This window comes from Phyllostomus discolor, chromosome 11 (assembly GCF_004126475.2).
Source record: "Phyllostomus discolor isolate MPI-MPIP mPhyDis1 chromosome 11, mPhyDis1.pri.v3, whole genome shotgun sequence".
Classification (NCBI taxonomy): Eukaryota; Metazoa; Chordata; class Mammalia; order Chiroptera; family Phyllostomidae; genus Phyllostomus; species Phyllostomus discolor.
The window spans coordinates 78,480,511-78,496,379 of record NC_040913.2 but is presented as its reverse complement, the minus strand read 5'-3'; the positions used below and the strand labels follow the sequence as shown (position 1 = coordinate 78,496,379).

At 44.8% G+C, this 15,869-nt stretch overlaps 1 protein-coding gene across 1 annotated transcript; it reads right to left on the bottom strand.

Annotated features, from left to right (window-relative positions):
• Positions 1-5,636: 5,636 nt before the first annotated feature.
• Positions 5,637-12,000, bottom strand: MBOAT4 (membrane bound O-acyltransferase domain containing 4). The gene is made up of 3 exons (XM_028527081.2): positions 11,747-12,000; positions 8,869-9,093; positions 5,637-6,709 (listed from the first exon to the last, which is right to left on the bottom strand). Exons 1-3 carry the CDS (start codon positions 11,863-11,865, stop codon positions 5,746-5,748), a joined length of 1,308 nt encoding a protein of 435 aa, XP_028382882.1. The 5' UTR covers positions 11,866-12,000; the 3' UTR covers positions 5,637-5,745.
• Positions 12,001-15,869: the final 3,869 nt, after the last annotated feature.

The window sequence follows — 15,869 nt, the reverse complement described above, 5'->3', positions numbered from 1 at the left end:
AGAAATGGGCAAAGCATCTCAATAGCCATTTCTCCAGAGGAGATACAAATGCCAGTAAACACGTGAAAAGATGATCAGCATTATTAGTCCCTAGGGAAATCCAAATGCAAACCACCCTGAGATGCCGCTTCACACCCCCTGCCATGGCTGGAATAAAAAAGACATGATTAGTTGGTGAGGACGCAGAAAAACTGGAATCTTTCATACATTACTAGTGGGGATTTGAAACGGTGTAGCTGTTGGGGAACACATTTTACAGTTTCTCAAAAAGTTAAACAGTTACCGTATGACCCAGCAATTCCAATTCTTGATATATACCCAAGAGAATTGAAAATACCTACACAAAAGCTTGTACATGAGTATTTATAATAGCTAAAAAATGCAGTGTGTTCTGTGAAGTATGTGTTCAAATTTTTTGCACATTTTTATTGCATGGGCTCTTACTGAGTTGTAAAGTCCTGTGTTGGATATATATGCATTATGTTAGCTTACTCCCACTCTGAGATTTGTGTTTTGCTTTTGTAAAGTCTTTCAGACAGCAATTTTTTTTAATTTTGATAAAACAGTTATCAGTTGTTTCTTTTAAAAGTGGTTCCCACTTTTTATGAGTTTTAAACATTTCCTGAGTACATCTAAGGTCATGAAGATTTTTCTTCTGTGTCCGAGAAGTTTTATAGTCTTGCCTCTATAGTTCTATAGTCTTAAGGCCTGCGATTTACTGCCAGTTATGTTTGTGGGTGGTATAAAATAAGAGTTGAGGTTCATTTTTATTCCCCAGTGAATGTTCACTTCTGCCACTGTTTATTGTTAAGACTGACCTTTCCCCTTTCAAGTATTTTGGCACTTTTGTAAAAAAAATTAATGGACCATGTAAGTGTGAATCTACTGTAGATTTATGGTAAGCCTTCCTACTCTTTTTTTTCCCCTCCAAAAAATTGTCTATGTTCAGTTCTTGGTACATTTATATAAACTTTAGAATTAGCTTGTCACCTTCTATTTTTAAAAAGCCTCTTGCATTTATATTGGGATTGTACTGAATCTGTAGATCATTTTAGAGGAGAATTGAAGTCTTAAGTTATCCATAGATGCATAAGACACCCAAAACCTATTGGCTTAAACCAGTGGTCATTTGTTTAGCTCACAAATCCGCAGTCTGGGCAGGGCTTGCCAGGGAAGGTGCATTTCTGCTCCCTGTGGTGTCCGCTGAGGTGGCTGCACTGGGGACTGGTGGGTCGTCTCCCAAGATGGGTTCCTTACGTGGCTGGCAAACCAGTGTTGGCTGTTGACTGGGAGCTCAGCCAGGATGGGGGTCAGGGGCCTCTGCTCCTCTTCTCTCTCTGACCCTCTGACTCACCTTGGAAATTTGGCTTCCTCACAACAGATGGCCGGACTCTTAAGAGCAGATGTCCCAAGAAAACTAGTCACAGGCATGTGGCAGTTTAATAACACACATACACTGGGAGCACATGGCATCACTTCTGTGGGCTCTCAGCTAGTGGTCAAGCTAGTCAAAAAGTTACCACCCCCCACCCAGGTTCAAGGGAAACAGCCATAGACCCACTCAATGGGAAAAGTGTCAATATTTTGTTAAAAAGCGTGTGGAAAGGAATATATTGTGGTGTCCATCTTTAGTGAACATTGAACGTTTCAACTGAGCACATTATAGCTCTCTATTTTGGCCTTTAATTTTTCTCAGCAGATGTGTTGTAGTTTTTACTGTACAGGTCTCAGACCCAGTTTACTCTGTCCCTCGGAGTTGCAGGTTTTCTGATGTCATATACTAGCATATTCTCGCAGACCTGAAGCACAAAGCGTGTTCGGGTGGTTTCCATGTCTTGTTCCTGTTTAGGAAACTATCCAGGACTTTAACTGATTTAACTTTAGGTAAAAATTGTGATGCCGATTTGTGAAAAGTGATGTGAAGCAAACAAAGCAGGGTGAGGAGAAGGGAATGACGAGGTGGTTCTTCCTGGGGAGGTGTCTTTTGAGCAGAGACACGAGTGATGTGAAGGAGCAGCCGTAACTAGGTCTGAGAACAAACATTCTGGATGGAGGAAACTGCAATCTCAAAAGCCCAGGAACCGAACTGGCTTAGGGAGCTAGAAACTAGGTCAGCGGTGCATAGCTGGGCTGCAGTGAAGAAGATGCCAAAAGGTGAAGTTGCAAAGATCAGCAGGTAAACTGCATTGTCTTTCGTAAACTACCGTATTTTACTATGTATAATGTGCACTTTTTTGCCCAAGTTTTTGAGGGGAAAATAAGGATGCATGTTATTCATGGGTAAAACAGTCCCTTGTATAATATGCACAAAAACATGAGTGCGCATTATACGTGGCAAAATATGGTAACCTTAGAGATGGCATACCATCACCTCTGTCTTGTGATTATTTGTCACACAAACCAACCTTGTTTGAATGTGGGAGAATGGGAGTACCAAGAAGAGAAGAGGGATTGTTGGGGCTTATCTTAGAGGATCCTTATAACAGTGATTTTTACAGTTTTTATTCTTTTCATAAGATAATTGGGGAAGAGAATTTCCTTAATTTCCCTCTGTCACACGTACCCAGCAGTCTTTTGCATACTTCTTTTTATGCAGATTTTCAAATTTAACCTAAAAGCAGAATATAGTGAACTCCCATGTGCCATCATTCAGCTTCAATAACTTGAAACATGTGTCCTGCCTGTTCCATCTGCGTGCCCCCTATTTGCCATACCTCAGATTACTTTAATGCAAATCTAAGACATTTCATTTCTGGGTATTTCTAAAACATGACCCTTTTAAGCAAATACAATATTGTTACACCTGAAAATATTAAAAATAATGCTATAATATCCAGTTAATGTTCAAATTCCCCTACAAATGGTCCTTTTAGGGTTGGGTTATTTGAATCAAGATCTAAACAAAATCCACACATTTACAGAGCTATATAAATAGGAACCACTTAAAAAATCAAATGTGCTTAGGTTTGGTTATAATTTAAGAAATGGGGAGGAAATTATCTGTTCTTTCCTCCTATCCTAAACATGACCTTGACTTCAGATCATTACAATGAGTGTCACCCAGTGGGAGTCAGATGTTCTTTCTCTAGGAAAATGCAATTTAAGTTTCAAACAACCTAGAAACAACGTTGTAGAAAATATTCCATCAGTAAGTTGAGGATGCCAGGAAACACCACCCGTATGTCTTCACAGTAGTGGATTCATCTAAGTCACTTGATTTAACATACTCAGATTGGCCATGCAACTAAACCAAGGAAACTCCTGTGTTACAAATTCCCTGCAAGGAAGAAATACAGAAATATGTAACTCTCAACTGATGTAGCTCAACAGGTGTTTCTAAAAAACCAAGTGAGAGGAAGATACTTCCTTAGAGATAATCTGGCATATCTAGCTATTCTTTTGTTCCAGGACTTGAGGCCCAAAGCAGATTAAAATTATTAGTATTCAATAATTATTAGTTGCCAAATACAGACTGAGAAATTAAAACTATTATTCAGAAGAGAGAAGTTAAAGGTTTTGTTAGTGTTAAATACATTTTCTCTCAGTTTTTTTAATGAGCCACAAAAATATCCCTTTGTTCTTTTTATATGGTGGGAAATAGTGTAAGAACTAGAATATACTAGTTCTTTATAAAGAACCTCAAGCAGTCAAGCAGATTTTTTTTCTTCCTGGATAAAGAGATGCAGGTTGGGAGAAAGATGCTTTACCTTTTCCTGTGTTGAAAAATTGACAGAGCAGTTTACACAGTCATGATGCCTTCAGGTTTAAACGTAAAGGACATTTTACCCGCTTGTTTGGGCACACTAGTGAACTTGGGCCTGCAGAGGGAACGGCTGGGGTCACAGGCGGTCAGCACTGGGGCGGGGCGGGGTGGGGGGAGAGCTAACGCAGACCCTCTGCCTCCGAGATTAGTGTTCTGGCCACCTCACCACAGGGCAGCCTTGCTGACCTCAGCACCAACAGTGATTAGTAATCATACTAATGTAGTAATACCCATTTTACTAGACCATTTCTTTTTAGATGCTTTGGAAATAGGCAAAGTTGAGAAAGTTCTCATAGATTATAATCACTACCCCTCCACCTCTTACTGTCAAACCCTGAAACAATAGAGAAGCAAGTTTCTGCACCATCTGCTACGTTACAAACATACACAGTCTGTTGGAAGTGACGAATCTGCAGTCTAGTACTCAGCATTTTAATCAAGATAATTACTAATGATTGCCATTTATACTTTTATAGCAACTGGCTGTGACAAAGCCCAGAATCTATTGGTCACTGTGGAGTGGCCCTATTCTGTTTTCTCACACCCACAGAACCTGTCTCCCCATCAACCTGGTCCCCTTGCTTTTCACCCAGGCTCACAGACTGGCTGCCGGGCCCTCTGAGGTGACCAGAGAGACAGCTCACTGCTTCCAGCAGGTCAGGCACATGGGCTAAGTAGCATACTTTGGGCAGATTTTAAAGTAGGCTTTCTTGTCACCTTCCTAGGTGGAAAGACCTAATATCTGCCAGAACAAACTCCTTAAATTCTCCATCTGAGCCTCCTTTTCTGTGTTCTCATGGAATTGAACAAGGACTGGCGAGTCAATAGGTTGGATGTGTATCAGTGAACTGTCCCAGTGCCTGCTTTATAAAAACAACATGGGTAGGGAAAAAAAAACACCACGATCAGATTGTCCCTGTTAGAGATGTGGGTTGCTAAGTCTGGGTGATCTGTTTAGGGCCATGGCTGCCTCTTGGTCGTGGCCACTGCCAACAGAGGAAGGCCCGCACAGGTGAGTGGCTGCCTGTGCATCAGGCGGACAGGGCTGCCCTGTGAGCCTGGCTTCTCCAAAGTGATAGGCCAAGAGATGACCTGAAGTTTTCATGGAACATTTACCAGGGAATGTCATTTCAGGACACGGATGGTATCTACAGTGCCTTGGTCCTCTTAGGAAGGCAAATTTTGCAGCTTTCTCTTAAATATTTTCGGAGCTTTTCAGTTATCATGGCTTACCCCATTTTCAGAGATTTCTTAATCACCAGAATCTCACACAATACTTCCAAACAGCTGGTTGAGGACTGCTGAGGGCTCCATACAGGTTCCTTCAGAGTAATTTGGCTGATAAAAGGTGGGAAGCCAGGGGTCAGGAGGTGGGTGCCCACTGGGGGCTCTTTCCACCATTCGCTTAGCTCTAGTACTTACTTGGCCCACAGGATCCAGTTCATTTGTCCAGGGCTGCTGCCCGTAGGACCGAGGCTGCTGACCCCTCCCTTGCATTTGTAGAAGATAAATGTGATTTGTCAAAATACTAACCTGCTTGGGCCAAGACACAGGCCAGAACAAGAACTCTAGTTCATGTAATAAACCAATATAATGTGATTTAGGAATTGCTTTGTCGTCTTCCTAGACTCACATTCCAGGATCAGGCGGGCCCCTCGGACAATTTGTGGGTGTCTGTGTGTTCATAGCACCTTAGGTTTGTATGTATTGCTTTACTTTAACTTTGCTTCCACACCAACACGGTAAACCCTAAGGGAAAAAAATCACGTCTTTCTCTTTTGTGGACCCTCAGTACCAGGATCATAGCTTGTCAAAGTAGACACACAAATTTCTATAGCAAGACATCTGGTACCTTCATCCAGTACTTAAAATAAAACAACTTTTATTAAGAAAAAGTTCAAGTATCTGCATCATCAACACCCCATCTGGCACTTTCTAAATTCTGTCTCATGGATGTATAAGGTGAAGGCTGGGGGGAAATGTCAGTCAGACTTATGCTTTCTCTTCGCCAATAGAAAAAGCAAAACACAGTAGACCACGGGAAAGACGCTGTTGCAAGAATTACACAGCAACCAGAGCGAGGAGAGGCTCCTGACCTCCATGGCCAGCGTTACATATGCGATGAGGAGCTGGGTGTGGGCCCAGGTCAGAGTTCTGTAGAGCAGACGCGTCGGCCAGGACCTAACGAACACACTGGCGAAGGAGTGAATCAGGTAGTCGGCTTCCACCATCAGCGCCCAGCACAGGAAACCGAACACCTGCCCCGGGTGGAGGCCGTGCCACCAGGCGGAGAAGGCGAACGTCTGCAGCAGCGGCCAGGCCCTGACTTGCTGGAATACGAGGCGTCGGAGCCACCGAGCTGTGCTTTGGTTCCACTTTCTCGTGAACAGGGATATCCTGTGGGTTGTTTCCAGTGTCCACATGTCCGCATCAGGGACGTATCCCTCCTCGCCAGGGCTCTCGCCAAACGCGGGTGCGAAGCCCGCTGCGCGGAGGAGGGAGTCATCCAGGAGCCAGTGGGAGTAGTAGGTGAGTCTGAAGAGGCTCGCTGTGACCCACATGACATAGACGCACTGGAGCCCACGGCAGTCGGCCAGTCCTGCTCCCGCACTCACCACGCCCCTCATGGCCTCCGTTAGGCACTCTAGTCCCAGAATCTGCAGACCCCTCCAGGTCAGAGCCCCGAAAGAGTGCCTGGGACACGAAGAGCTGGACCCTTGAACACGAGTCTGAAATCTCTGGAAAGAACACAGAGGGCCTCCGAGGAGAGCAGGAAAAAAGAGCAAGTAGCTGAAATAGGGCAGCGCCTCACGCAGACGCTCAGACCAAGAGCTGCTGCTTCCCACGCCTCCAGACGCTGCCTTCACTTTCCCCTCACGAATGTCCAGGGAGAGGGACGTGACCCTCTGGGTCAAGAGCATGAGGGAAGACAGAGTGATGCAGAACCTGAAAGAGATGGGTTTCTTTCAATGTAAAAAACATTCCATATTTATTTTATCCCATTCCAGCCCCTCACACATGCCCTCACAGCAAATGGAAGGTTCTGAACAACTAAGACCTATCTCACATGGCCCGGAATGCCCCCACAAAGACTCCCGGGTTAATTCAGAACCCCAGGCTACCCCAGGCAGGACCAAAAGATAAATGGGAAAATTAATCATTAGCCAAAGAGGAGAACAAAAGGATGACAAGGAATACTGTGGGAAAATATTGATAATAATATTTCTAATGGACTTAGCTTATAAAGATTAGGGTCGGGGACCTGGGAGAAATTTGCTATAGAAAAAACAAAAGCTTAGTAGTGAAGAGATTATAGGCAGTTGGGGATTTTGAAAATGAACCAGTCCCTGACTTTTGTCAGGGATTCATGCCGAGGGACAGTAAATCAGGCCAGAGCATCAGGGTGTGCACTGAGTCCTTAGCAATGTGAGGTGTGCCCTTAACCAGTCACCTGACTGTCCTTGCTTCACCACCATAAAGTAGAGAAGATCTCACTGGCAAAATCATGGTGGAGAAAATGAAAATTACAGTGACACACTCTACCATTAGGAGCTCTCTCCTCTGGAGAGAAAATAGCATGCTTTCCAATCACAGCTGTTTCTATCTGTGTGTCTGGGAATTTAAGGACAACTGACCTTTTCATTTGACTTATCCTAACAGTATGCAAAATAGCCTCCAAATGCCACCAATCCCTGCTCACTCACCTCCTGTTAAGGGTTGCATGTGTCCCCTACAATTTTACATGTTGAAGTCCTAACCCCTGGTACTTCAGAACGTGACTATTTGGAGAAAGGGTGTTAAAGAGGTAAGTTAAAATGAGGTCACTAGGATGGGCCCTAATCCAATACAACTGGTGTCCTTATAAGAAGAGGGGACTAGGACACAGACACACATTGGGGGAGGACCACATGAAAAACAGGGAGAAGATGGCCATCTACAAGTCAAGGAGAGACGCCTCAGAAAAAGCTGAACCTACCAACACCTCGGCCGTGGACTTCCAGCCTCCAGGGGAAATAAATTTCTGTTGGTTAAGCCACCTGGCCTGTGGTACTTTGTTACGGCAGAGCAAACTAGTACATCTTCCCCCTTCAGCTCTGGCTCAGCCTTCCTCCTCTGCAGCCAGACCCTGCTCACCTTGTTCCTCCTACTGAAACCCTAACGCATCACATCCCCATCAGTACTCCCCTCCCGACCTAGCTGCCATCTTGCCTTTTCTTGAAAAAAGCAAACGCTAAAGCTTTGGTGAAATAGGAGCAAAGGATTCTAGGTGTAGTAGGGATGGGAAAGTGAGTGAAGCAGTGGCAGGCTGGAGTCAGAGAGGTGACCCACCTCAACAGGTCCAAGCCCCACTTCTCTGAGTGACCACAGACCCAGTTCGATTGTGATGACAGAGGGAGCCTGAACCATAGGCCTCAAGATAGCAGAGACGCATGTCCCTCAATCTGGGCGATGCCACTGATTCATGAAAACACTTCCCTAGGCTGTCATTAGTGCCCGGGTTTTCTTTCCTGGACTGGGTGACATTCTTCCTTCTGGGAGGATGGAACAGCCAAGTTCAGTGACAGTACAACTCTTTCTTGCACAGCAGGTGCCACGGGAAGGCAGCAAAGGTTTACACCAGATCTGTACCTTCCCTATCCTGCTAAAGGAGAGGGCAGGCTGCTGGCTGTGTGTTTGTTTAAACCACCCACACAAGGTCCACAAGCTGTGCTTCATCACCGCCAAGCAAGCCTCTCATCTGAGGGCCCTGCGACTCCTGGGTCAACCCCCTTCTCTGGCACAGTGATAATTACAGCTAAGTGCCAGACTGTGCTTTGTAGGTAGCACGTGGTAGTTAGCAGTCATATAATTACATTTAATTCACTATCTCTAACATCAGAGTCTTGCAAGATAGGTATTGTTATATCCCCACCCCCACAAGCACACAGACCTTTTTTTTTTTTTCCAGAAAAAGAAACAGAGGCCAGGAGAGGTTAAACGACTTGCTCTAGGTCACACTGCTCGAATGTGGAAGAATTCAGATTCACACTCAATTCCCAGTTCTCACCAGGGCTCACACAAACCCTTGGTCGGCTCAGTACAACCCAACGGACGGACTGCTTTACCTCGCAGAAGGAGGTTCCTGCAGGTAATACTCAGTGTAGTGCAGACCCAGGTGACACAGCGTCTGCCAGCTCATCTGAAAGGAGAAAGCGCACCTGTGCACGTCCCGCGGGCCGAGGGAGCAGATCAGAACCCCGGCGCACAGAGCGGGGATGAAGAGGAGCACGGCAAAGGAACCCATGGCAGCCCAGGCCAGGACGCCTCCGCCAGCCAGGAGAAAGAGGTGCCTGAAACGAAAAGCACAACCCGCCAGGCTGACTTAGAGCCGTGCGACACCAGCGTGGCTTCAGATGTCACTCTGGGTAGCCCGATTGAAGCAGGCCTCAAGGAACACCTAAGGAAGTCTTACTCTTATCACTCCCCAATCTTCCTCTTGTTCTTCTGCAGGCAAGAACCAGGGCAGAAAGAGCCAGCGTCAATTTGTGAACCATTACCTCAAGAGACAAATCATGATTCCTGCCTTAGTGTCCCCGGGAACCTCTTTTTGACCTTCACCATTCAAGTAGGAACGACCCCTGCCCTTAACAATCCCGTGGGTGACAGGTCCCAGGTCCGGAAGGTTCCCCACTAGGAACCTCTCCAAATCTAGCGGTGTGGCATTGAGGATCTAGGAAATCTCTCTAGACGTCATCTCATGGAGAAGTCCCAACTGGTAGTTACAGAACAGTCACAGGGAGGCAAAGCACAGTGCAGGGAATGTGGCCAATGATTTTGTGATAACTCTGGATGGTGTCGGTCAGAGGGGTACTAGATTTACTGGGGCTCTAACTTAGTGAGTTATATCAATGTCTAATCACTGGGTTGTGCACCTGAAACTAATATACTGGTGTATGTCAACTGCAATTGAGAAATAAAAAGTATTTAAAGTCCAAAAAATAAAAGATGAACCTCTGCCCTTTTCACAGGGTTGCATTGCCTTGGACCGTGTCCGAGAGGACAAAAACGACTCAATGCCCTCCTTTGATAAGTGTTTGAAAACTCAGTTAGAAAATCTTTATATCTGTCCTTAATCCTCTCTACAGCAACTTGAAGGCATCACGAGTTGGTGGCTTTTGACGCTGTAAATACCCACATCAATGAAGGGGTTTGTGGAGCAGGCCTCCCTCTGAGGCCGGGAGATGCCCAGAGCATCCACAGAGGCCTGGGAGATTTCGCAGTATAAGGAGGCTCGTTTGTTTGTAATTCGTGCCAAATTAATACATCTGAATGAAGAGTTCAGAAAAGGTGCAAAACACGGACTGACTAGTTGGGGACAGGAAAACGGAGTCAAAGAGGACTGTGTTTTCTCTGAGTCACGTGGTGTACACCACGGCGGCGTGGCCTGGCGATGGGAGTGCCCGGGTGAGGGTTTCTCTCTTGAGGGAGACTGGCAGCTGCTTCCGTGTGAACTCTGCTACACAGGCCCTGGGCCATTCCTGTGCTTCTCTGCGCCTACGCTGGGCTCAGCCACCCCAGGTAACACTCGTCCAAGCCCTCATATGCCTGCCCCTGGGAAACAAGGGGAACACCTACTCCTTGCGCACAGGCGTGGAAGCCTGACAATGCTCTACCCAGAGGCCACTGCCCTGGGGATCTGTAAACAGTGAGCACGTACATGTTCATTTTCACTGTCTATAATACATGTTCACCGTCCATATATGTCCAATGCAGGATGCATGATTTTTTTCAGTGTTTATTTCATTCTAGGCAATGTGCTAATAATTACTTTATAGGAAATGTTTTTTTATTTAATCCTTATAATAACCCCATAAGATAGGTATTGTTATTTCCACTTACAGATGAACTTGAGAGAGTATATTCACACAAACAAGTACACTCACAAAGTGAGGCACCAGGACCCAGCAGGCTGACTCCACGGCCAGCGACCTGAATCCTATGGGAATTTACCCTGATCTTGCACTTGTTTTGCTTTATTGTTTGTGATTCTTTCTCAGCAGAAAGCTTTTTTTACAACCGCCTCCCCATCTCCTAAATGAAGATAGGGGCCATCAACCAGTTATCATACAGCTAGATCTTACTTAGAAACACCCCCATATGTGAAACCCTAATTTCCAAATTAAGTGTTTAAGAGGTAGCCCTTTGGCAATGGATTTTCACTTTACAAAAGGGTATTCCACTAAACTTTTTTAAAAGTAGAAACTGTATACCTTGGCTGCTGTGGCTTATAGTGGGCTGAACTCAGGCCAAAAGGTTGCAGGTTCGAGTCCCAGTCAGGGCACATGCCTGGGTTGCAGGCCAGATCCCCAGTTTCTCTCACACATCAATGTTTCCCTCCCTCTCTTTCTCCCTCCCTTCTGCTCTCTCTAAAAAATAAGATCTTGAAAAAAAAAAAAGAAAGAAACTGTCTCTACTGTATTGAGTTTGTTAGCTATAAGGAAATCATTTCACTCAACTTATAAATTCTCTAATGACAATAATTCTTGAACCCCAGACTGAGATATAGCTAATCTAACAAAATTTGCTTTGACTTATTTCATTTCTGTAAAAAAAAATCATAGGCATTTTTAAAATCACAGTTCTATATATTTAATAACATTTAATTTTATTGAAAATGACAGTGTTCCATGAGATTAGGATTGTTCAAGAACATATTTGGCATAGCATTGGTGTACAGATGCGTCCATCTGGGACATTCTTGTACCACCTCAACATCTACCTCTCCCAATTTCTTTTCATACTTTCCCATCTAACGTGAACCTATCAAACTTTGGCTGAGTCAATACAGACACGATGCCCATTTCTATGATCCAGTAATCATAATCAGTGGCAGCGATAACTTAAAAACCACCAGTGTTTAATCTTCACATCTGCACTCCAGTCTGTGCTTTCTGACCTGCTAGCATTCAGAGATGTAAGAACAAAATTAGCCAACAAACCTACCTGGCAGGAATGGACAGTGAATCCACGTTGCAGAGATAATTAAACAGAAGTGCGAAAGGAAAGGCAGCCCCTTGATAAAGTGAGACAGGATGGAGGAAAAACAGCTGAGGCCAAGCCATTGTGAACTGGAACAAAAGATCCTGTCCTTTCCAGAGTCCTTAGCTGACGCCTTCCTGCAGCAGAATCCTCCGCCAGGTACCCTGTGATCTTTTATAAGGGTCAGCAAGGCCTAGGCGAGCAGAAGGCAAACAAAAGCACTGGCGATAGCAGCACAAACGTTAGCTTTCTGATAAAGCGAATGCACTATAGAAACCAAAACGCATGTGCGGGTATATCACTTAATAATGACCTGTACTGAAAACATTGCTTTCAGAAGTTCTGGTTTTGTTTAGTTTACATACCACAGTATTTGTCTTTCCAGCCATCTGACTGTCATATTTTCTTCTCCAAGTCAAAGAAAAATCTTACTTCCCAGTTGTGGACTGCAGGGAGGGGAGACGAGAACATGAACATGAGGACGGGAGGTGGGTTTTCAAAGAGTAGGAAGAGGCCTGCCTCCTCCCAACCCCCACTGTCCTCCTCATGCTACTTTTTTCCCCATAGAATCTGTCACCCCTCCTTATAAACCTATTTCTCGCTTAGCTCATCGCCTGTCCCCTGCTTCAAATGTGAGCTCTGCAAGGAAAGGGCTTTTATTTTTTTTATTGTTGTATCCTCAGCACATAGAACAGTGCCATGCACATACCATGTACCCAATAAGTACTTGTTGAAGTGAAAAGGTTTTAAGGAAGCAAAAGTGTGGAGAGGAAACACTTAAAAAGAAGCTTCTCTTTGGGGCAAGCCAGAAATACAGGAGACATGCCTAGAGGCAAGACAAGAACAACGGGCCATCTCTTGGCTAGTGGAGTCCATTTCTGAGCCCAGCACCTTACAGCACTGTCTACGACTGGCCATTTTTCATCTCCAAGGACCCGTTGCAAGAGCGCGCAGCCTCAAATAAAGGATGGGGGGAGTACCGCCCAGTACAAAAGCATCTTCTGGGCAAGGACCATGTCTTTGTGGGAGACCGGTGCTGAACAGTAGAAACAGGGGGATGAATAAGGTGTGGCCCCTGCCCTCAAGTACCTCAGCTCTCAGTTTTCCAGGGAGACAGAAATGGCAACAAATACTTTTGTTAAAGAACTAGAGATGTCATGAGTCTGCTGTCTCGGATAAGTAAAGAAGCAATTGTCAGTAGAGACAGGGGATTTTTCAAAAGCAAGAGAAACGGAAATGCTTTTCAGTTGGCTCTGGAAGGATGTTTCCAAACAGATGGATAGTTTATTCCAGGTCACAGATGGCGTAAAGACCTAGACAAACAGTAGAAAATTAAGGTGGAGTAGAGGACTCCCTAAGCAATCAGTAAGCTCACATCATATCAAACATATTAAAATGCAACCACCTTCCCCATTAAATATAATTGCTTGGTACAGAAGAATTGAGTTGCAGTTGATTTGTTAGGAAAAAAAGTTATGCTTTTTGTCACTAAAATAAAAGTTTGTTAATTCCTACTTGTACTTTTTGTATTTTGAAACTGGTACATTTTATTTTCGGGTCTCGATCATTTTGTAGGTCTCTGAAAAGTTTATAGGCCCTAGGCACTGTACCCAGTGTTGATAAAATGGTCCTTTATATAAACATGCTGTGATGGTTAATTTTGTGTCAGCTCAGTTAGGCTATGCTGTCCAGTTGTTTGGGCAAACAATGTTAAAATAAGACTAACATTTAAACCAGAAGACTAAAACAGTGGGTGGGCCTCATCAGATCAGTTGAAGGCCATCAGAGCAAAGACACGTTTCCCAAAGAAGAAGCAATTCTGCCTCAATATTGTAACATGGAAACCCCGTCTGAGTTTCCTGCCTGCAGATCTTGGACTTAAGACGGCAACATCAACTCTTCTTCTCTGAATTTCTAGCTGGTGGATCTAATTCTACAAATTTCAGACTTGCCAGCCCCAATATGTATGTCTATATCCATATCTATCTATTCATCCATCGCTCTGTCTCTCTCTGTATCACCATTTCTCTGGAGAACACTGACTAATACACATACCATGGAAGTCTTTCATGTTATTAATTAAACAGACGTCTCTTGAAAATGAATACGTGTTTATACAGCTGGGGACAACAGAATATTCTAAATTCATCCTATGAGATAATAGGAAAAAAATATGTATTTCTGCCCCCAGTTCCTGACACAGAGCTCCTAAAACCTTTATAAATTCCTACATGTAAGAGCACTAGGAACATCTTCTGTTCTAAAGAGGCAACTCTGAGTGGGCTCCTGGAGGACTCCCAGATGGGGGCTGAGCCCCAGAAGGTCCGAGCCATGATCAGAAGCATGGAACTTTCGGCCCTGCCCCTCACATTGACTACCTTGTTGGTAACCAGAGGCCTTAGAGGTACTGTCTGTGGGTCTGGCATAGTTTTTTCCCTTTGTGAGCAGCATTGAGGCTAGTAGCTGATGCTCAGATTGACCCAAATCTGAACTTGGTCTGACATCAAGATCTGACCATTTTAGCTATTACAAATAGCGATAACCAAGGGACTGTATGTATAGCATGCTTCTTATTATTCGCACATCCTCATGTATTCAATTAGCCAACTCCTCTGGAATCGTGTTTATCCCCATCTCTAAATTCCATTGGTAACTTACACCGTTAGTAACTGATCACAGCACAGATGCAGGTTCCTACCACGGATGACTAGGTAATATGAACCCTGAGGACTAAGAAGGGCTCTTGGTTGCTTATTGGGAAAAGGTGGAGGGGGTGGGGGGGACCAAAACCATAGCCTAGCAGTCATTTCTGCACAGGAACTTTTCATGCAAACTGCTCTTTGTGGAAAAGGTTCTCACCTGCCTGGCTTTGTACTAAACTGCCTGCCTTAGCCACCCTTATAAAGCAGTTCAGGGAGTCTTAGTTCAACCAATTGGTCTGAGGCTTTCTCTATCCTACCAGAGCTGCACAGCTCTGACCACCAATCAAAGAGGCGTTATTCTGGCCAATCAGCGACCAGGGACCGGACTATCTATATAAGCCAGCTCCCATCTGGCTTCAAGAGCCCACTTTCCAGGGAAGGCTTCCAAGCTGCAGTAGTGAGGTACGGACTGGAAAGGCAGAGCAGAGCAGCCCATCACCAAGCAGATCATTGCAGGGCCCTAGCTGAAGAGGGGCTGGGCACAGCTGTGCTGTTTTTACAGCCATGCTGTATTACCGTTGAATTGGCGCCAACTACCATCGGTTGACAGCAACCATGAGATCAAAGGTTCCTCATCCCCTATCCTTTTATACTTTCTCTTCCCAAACCACATGTTTCCATGAGCCAGGGCCATTCCAGCAAATCCCACTTTCACTGACACCAGCTGTAATGAAAAAGCTGATACACTGAGTACGTGACATCTGAGACTTAAAGGGTCAAACAGGCGGGTGCAAAGGGTAGGTGGGAGCTGTCTGGGGCGGAGAGTTCATTTGCCTTCCTGGAGAATGAAAGTGTGATTAGAGAAATTGGAAGAGGAACATGAAATTAAAGAAGAGAGAAGTAGGCAAGGGTTGCCGGACCCCAGAGATAGGGCATGGAAAGAAGTTTGGGCTTTAAAAGGAATAAGAAGTAAAAACCAAACTGGATTTGGTTTTTAAAGCATGATTTTAACTACAAGCTTGGGTGGAGTGGGGGCAGGGATGGTGATTAGAGAGAAGGTAGAGTAAATGATGCAAAGTGGAAGAATGAGAGACACCAGATGAAGGACCAGCAGAACTTGCTGGTGAATTACATATGGAGAGGTGAGGAGTGCCTAGAATGGCTCGAGTTTCAGGCTTGAGCGGTTGGATGAACGGTGAATTCCTTTCCTGGGGTGGAGATCCAAGGACCAGCTGGTTGCAGAGAGGGCCAGGGGTAAATCGAAAGCTCTGTTCTTGACTTTTTACGTTTGATGAGACTTTGAGGCAGTAGGCGATTGAATAAGCAGATGCTCAGCAAAGAAGACAGAACTTGAGATACTAGTCCAAAAAAGCCAGCACGTTGCAGGTACTTAATTTGTGGGATTGATAAACTCATCCAGGAAGAGATCAAGTCACTGAATAGGA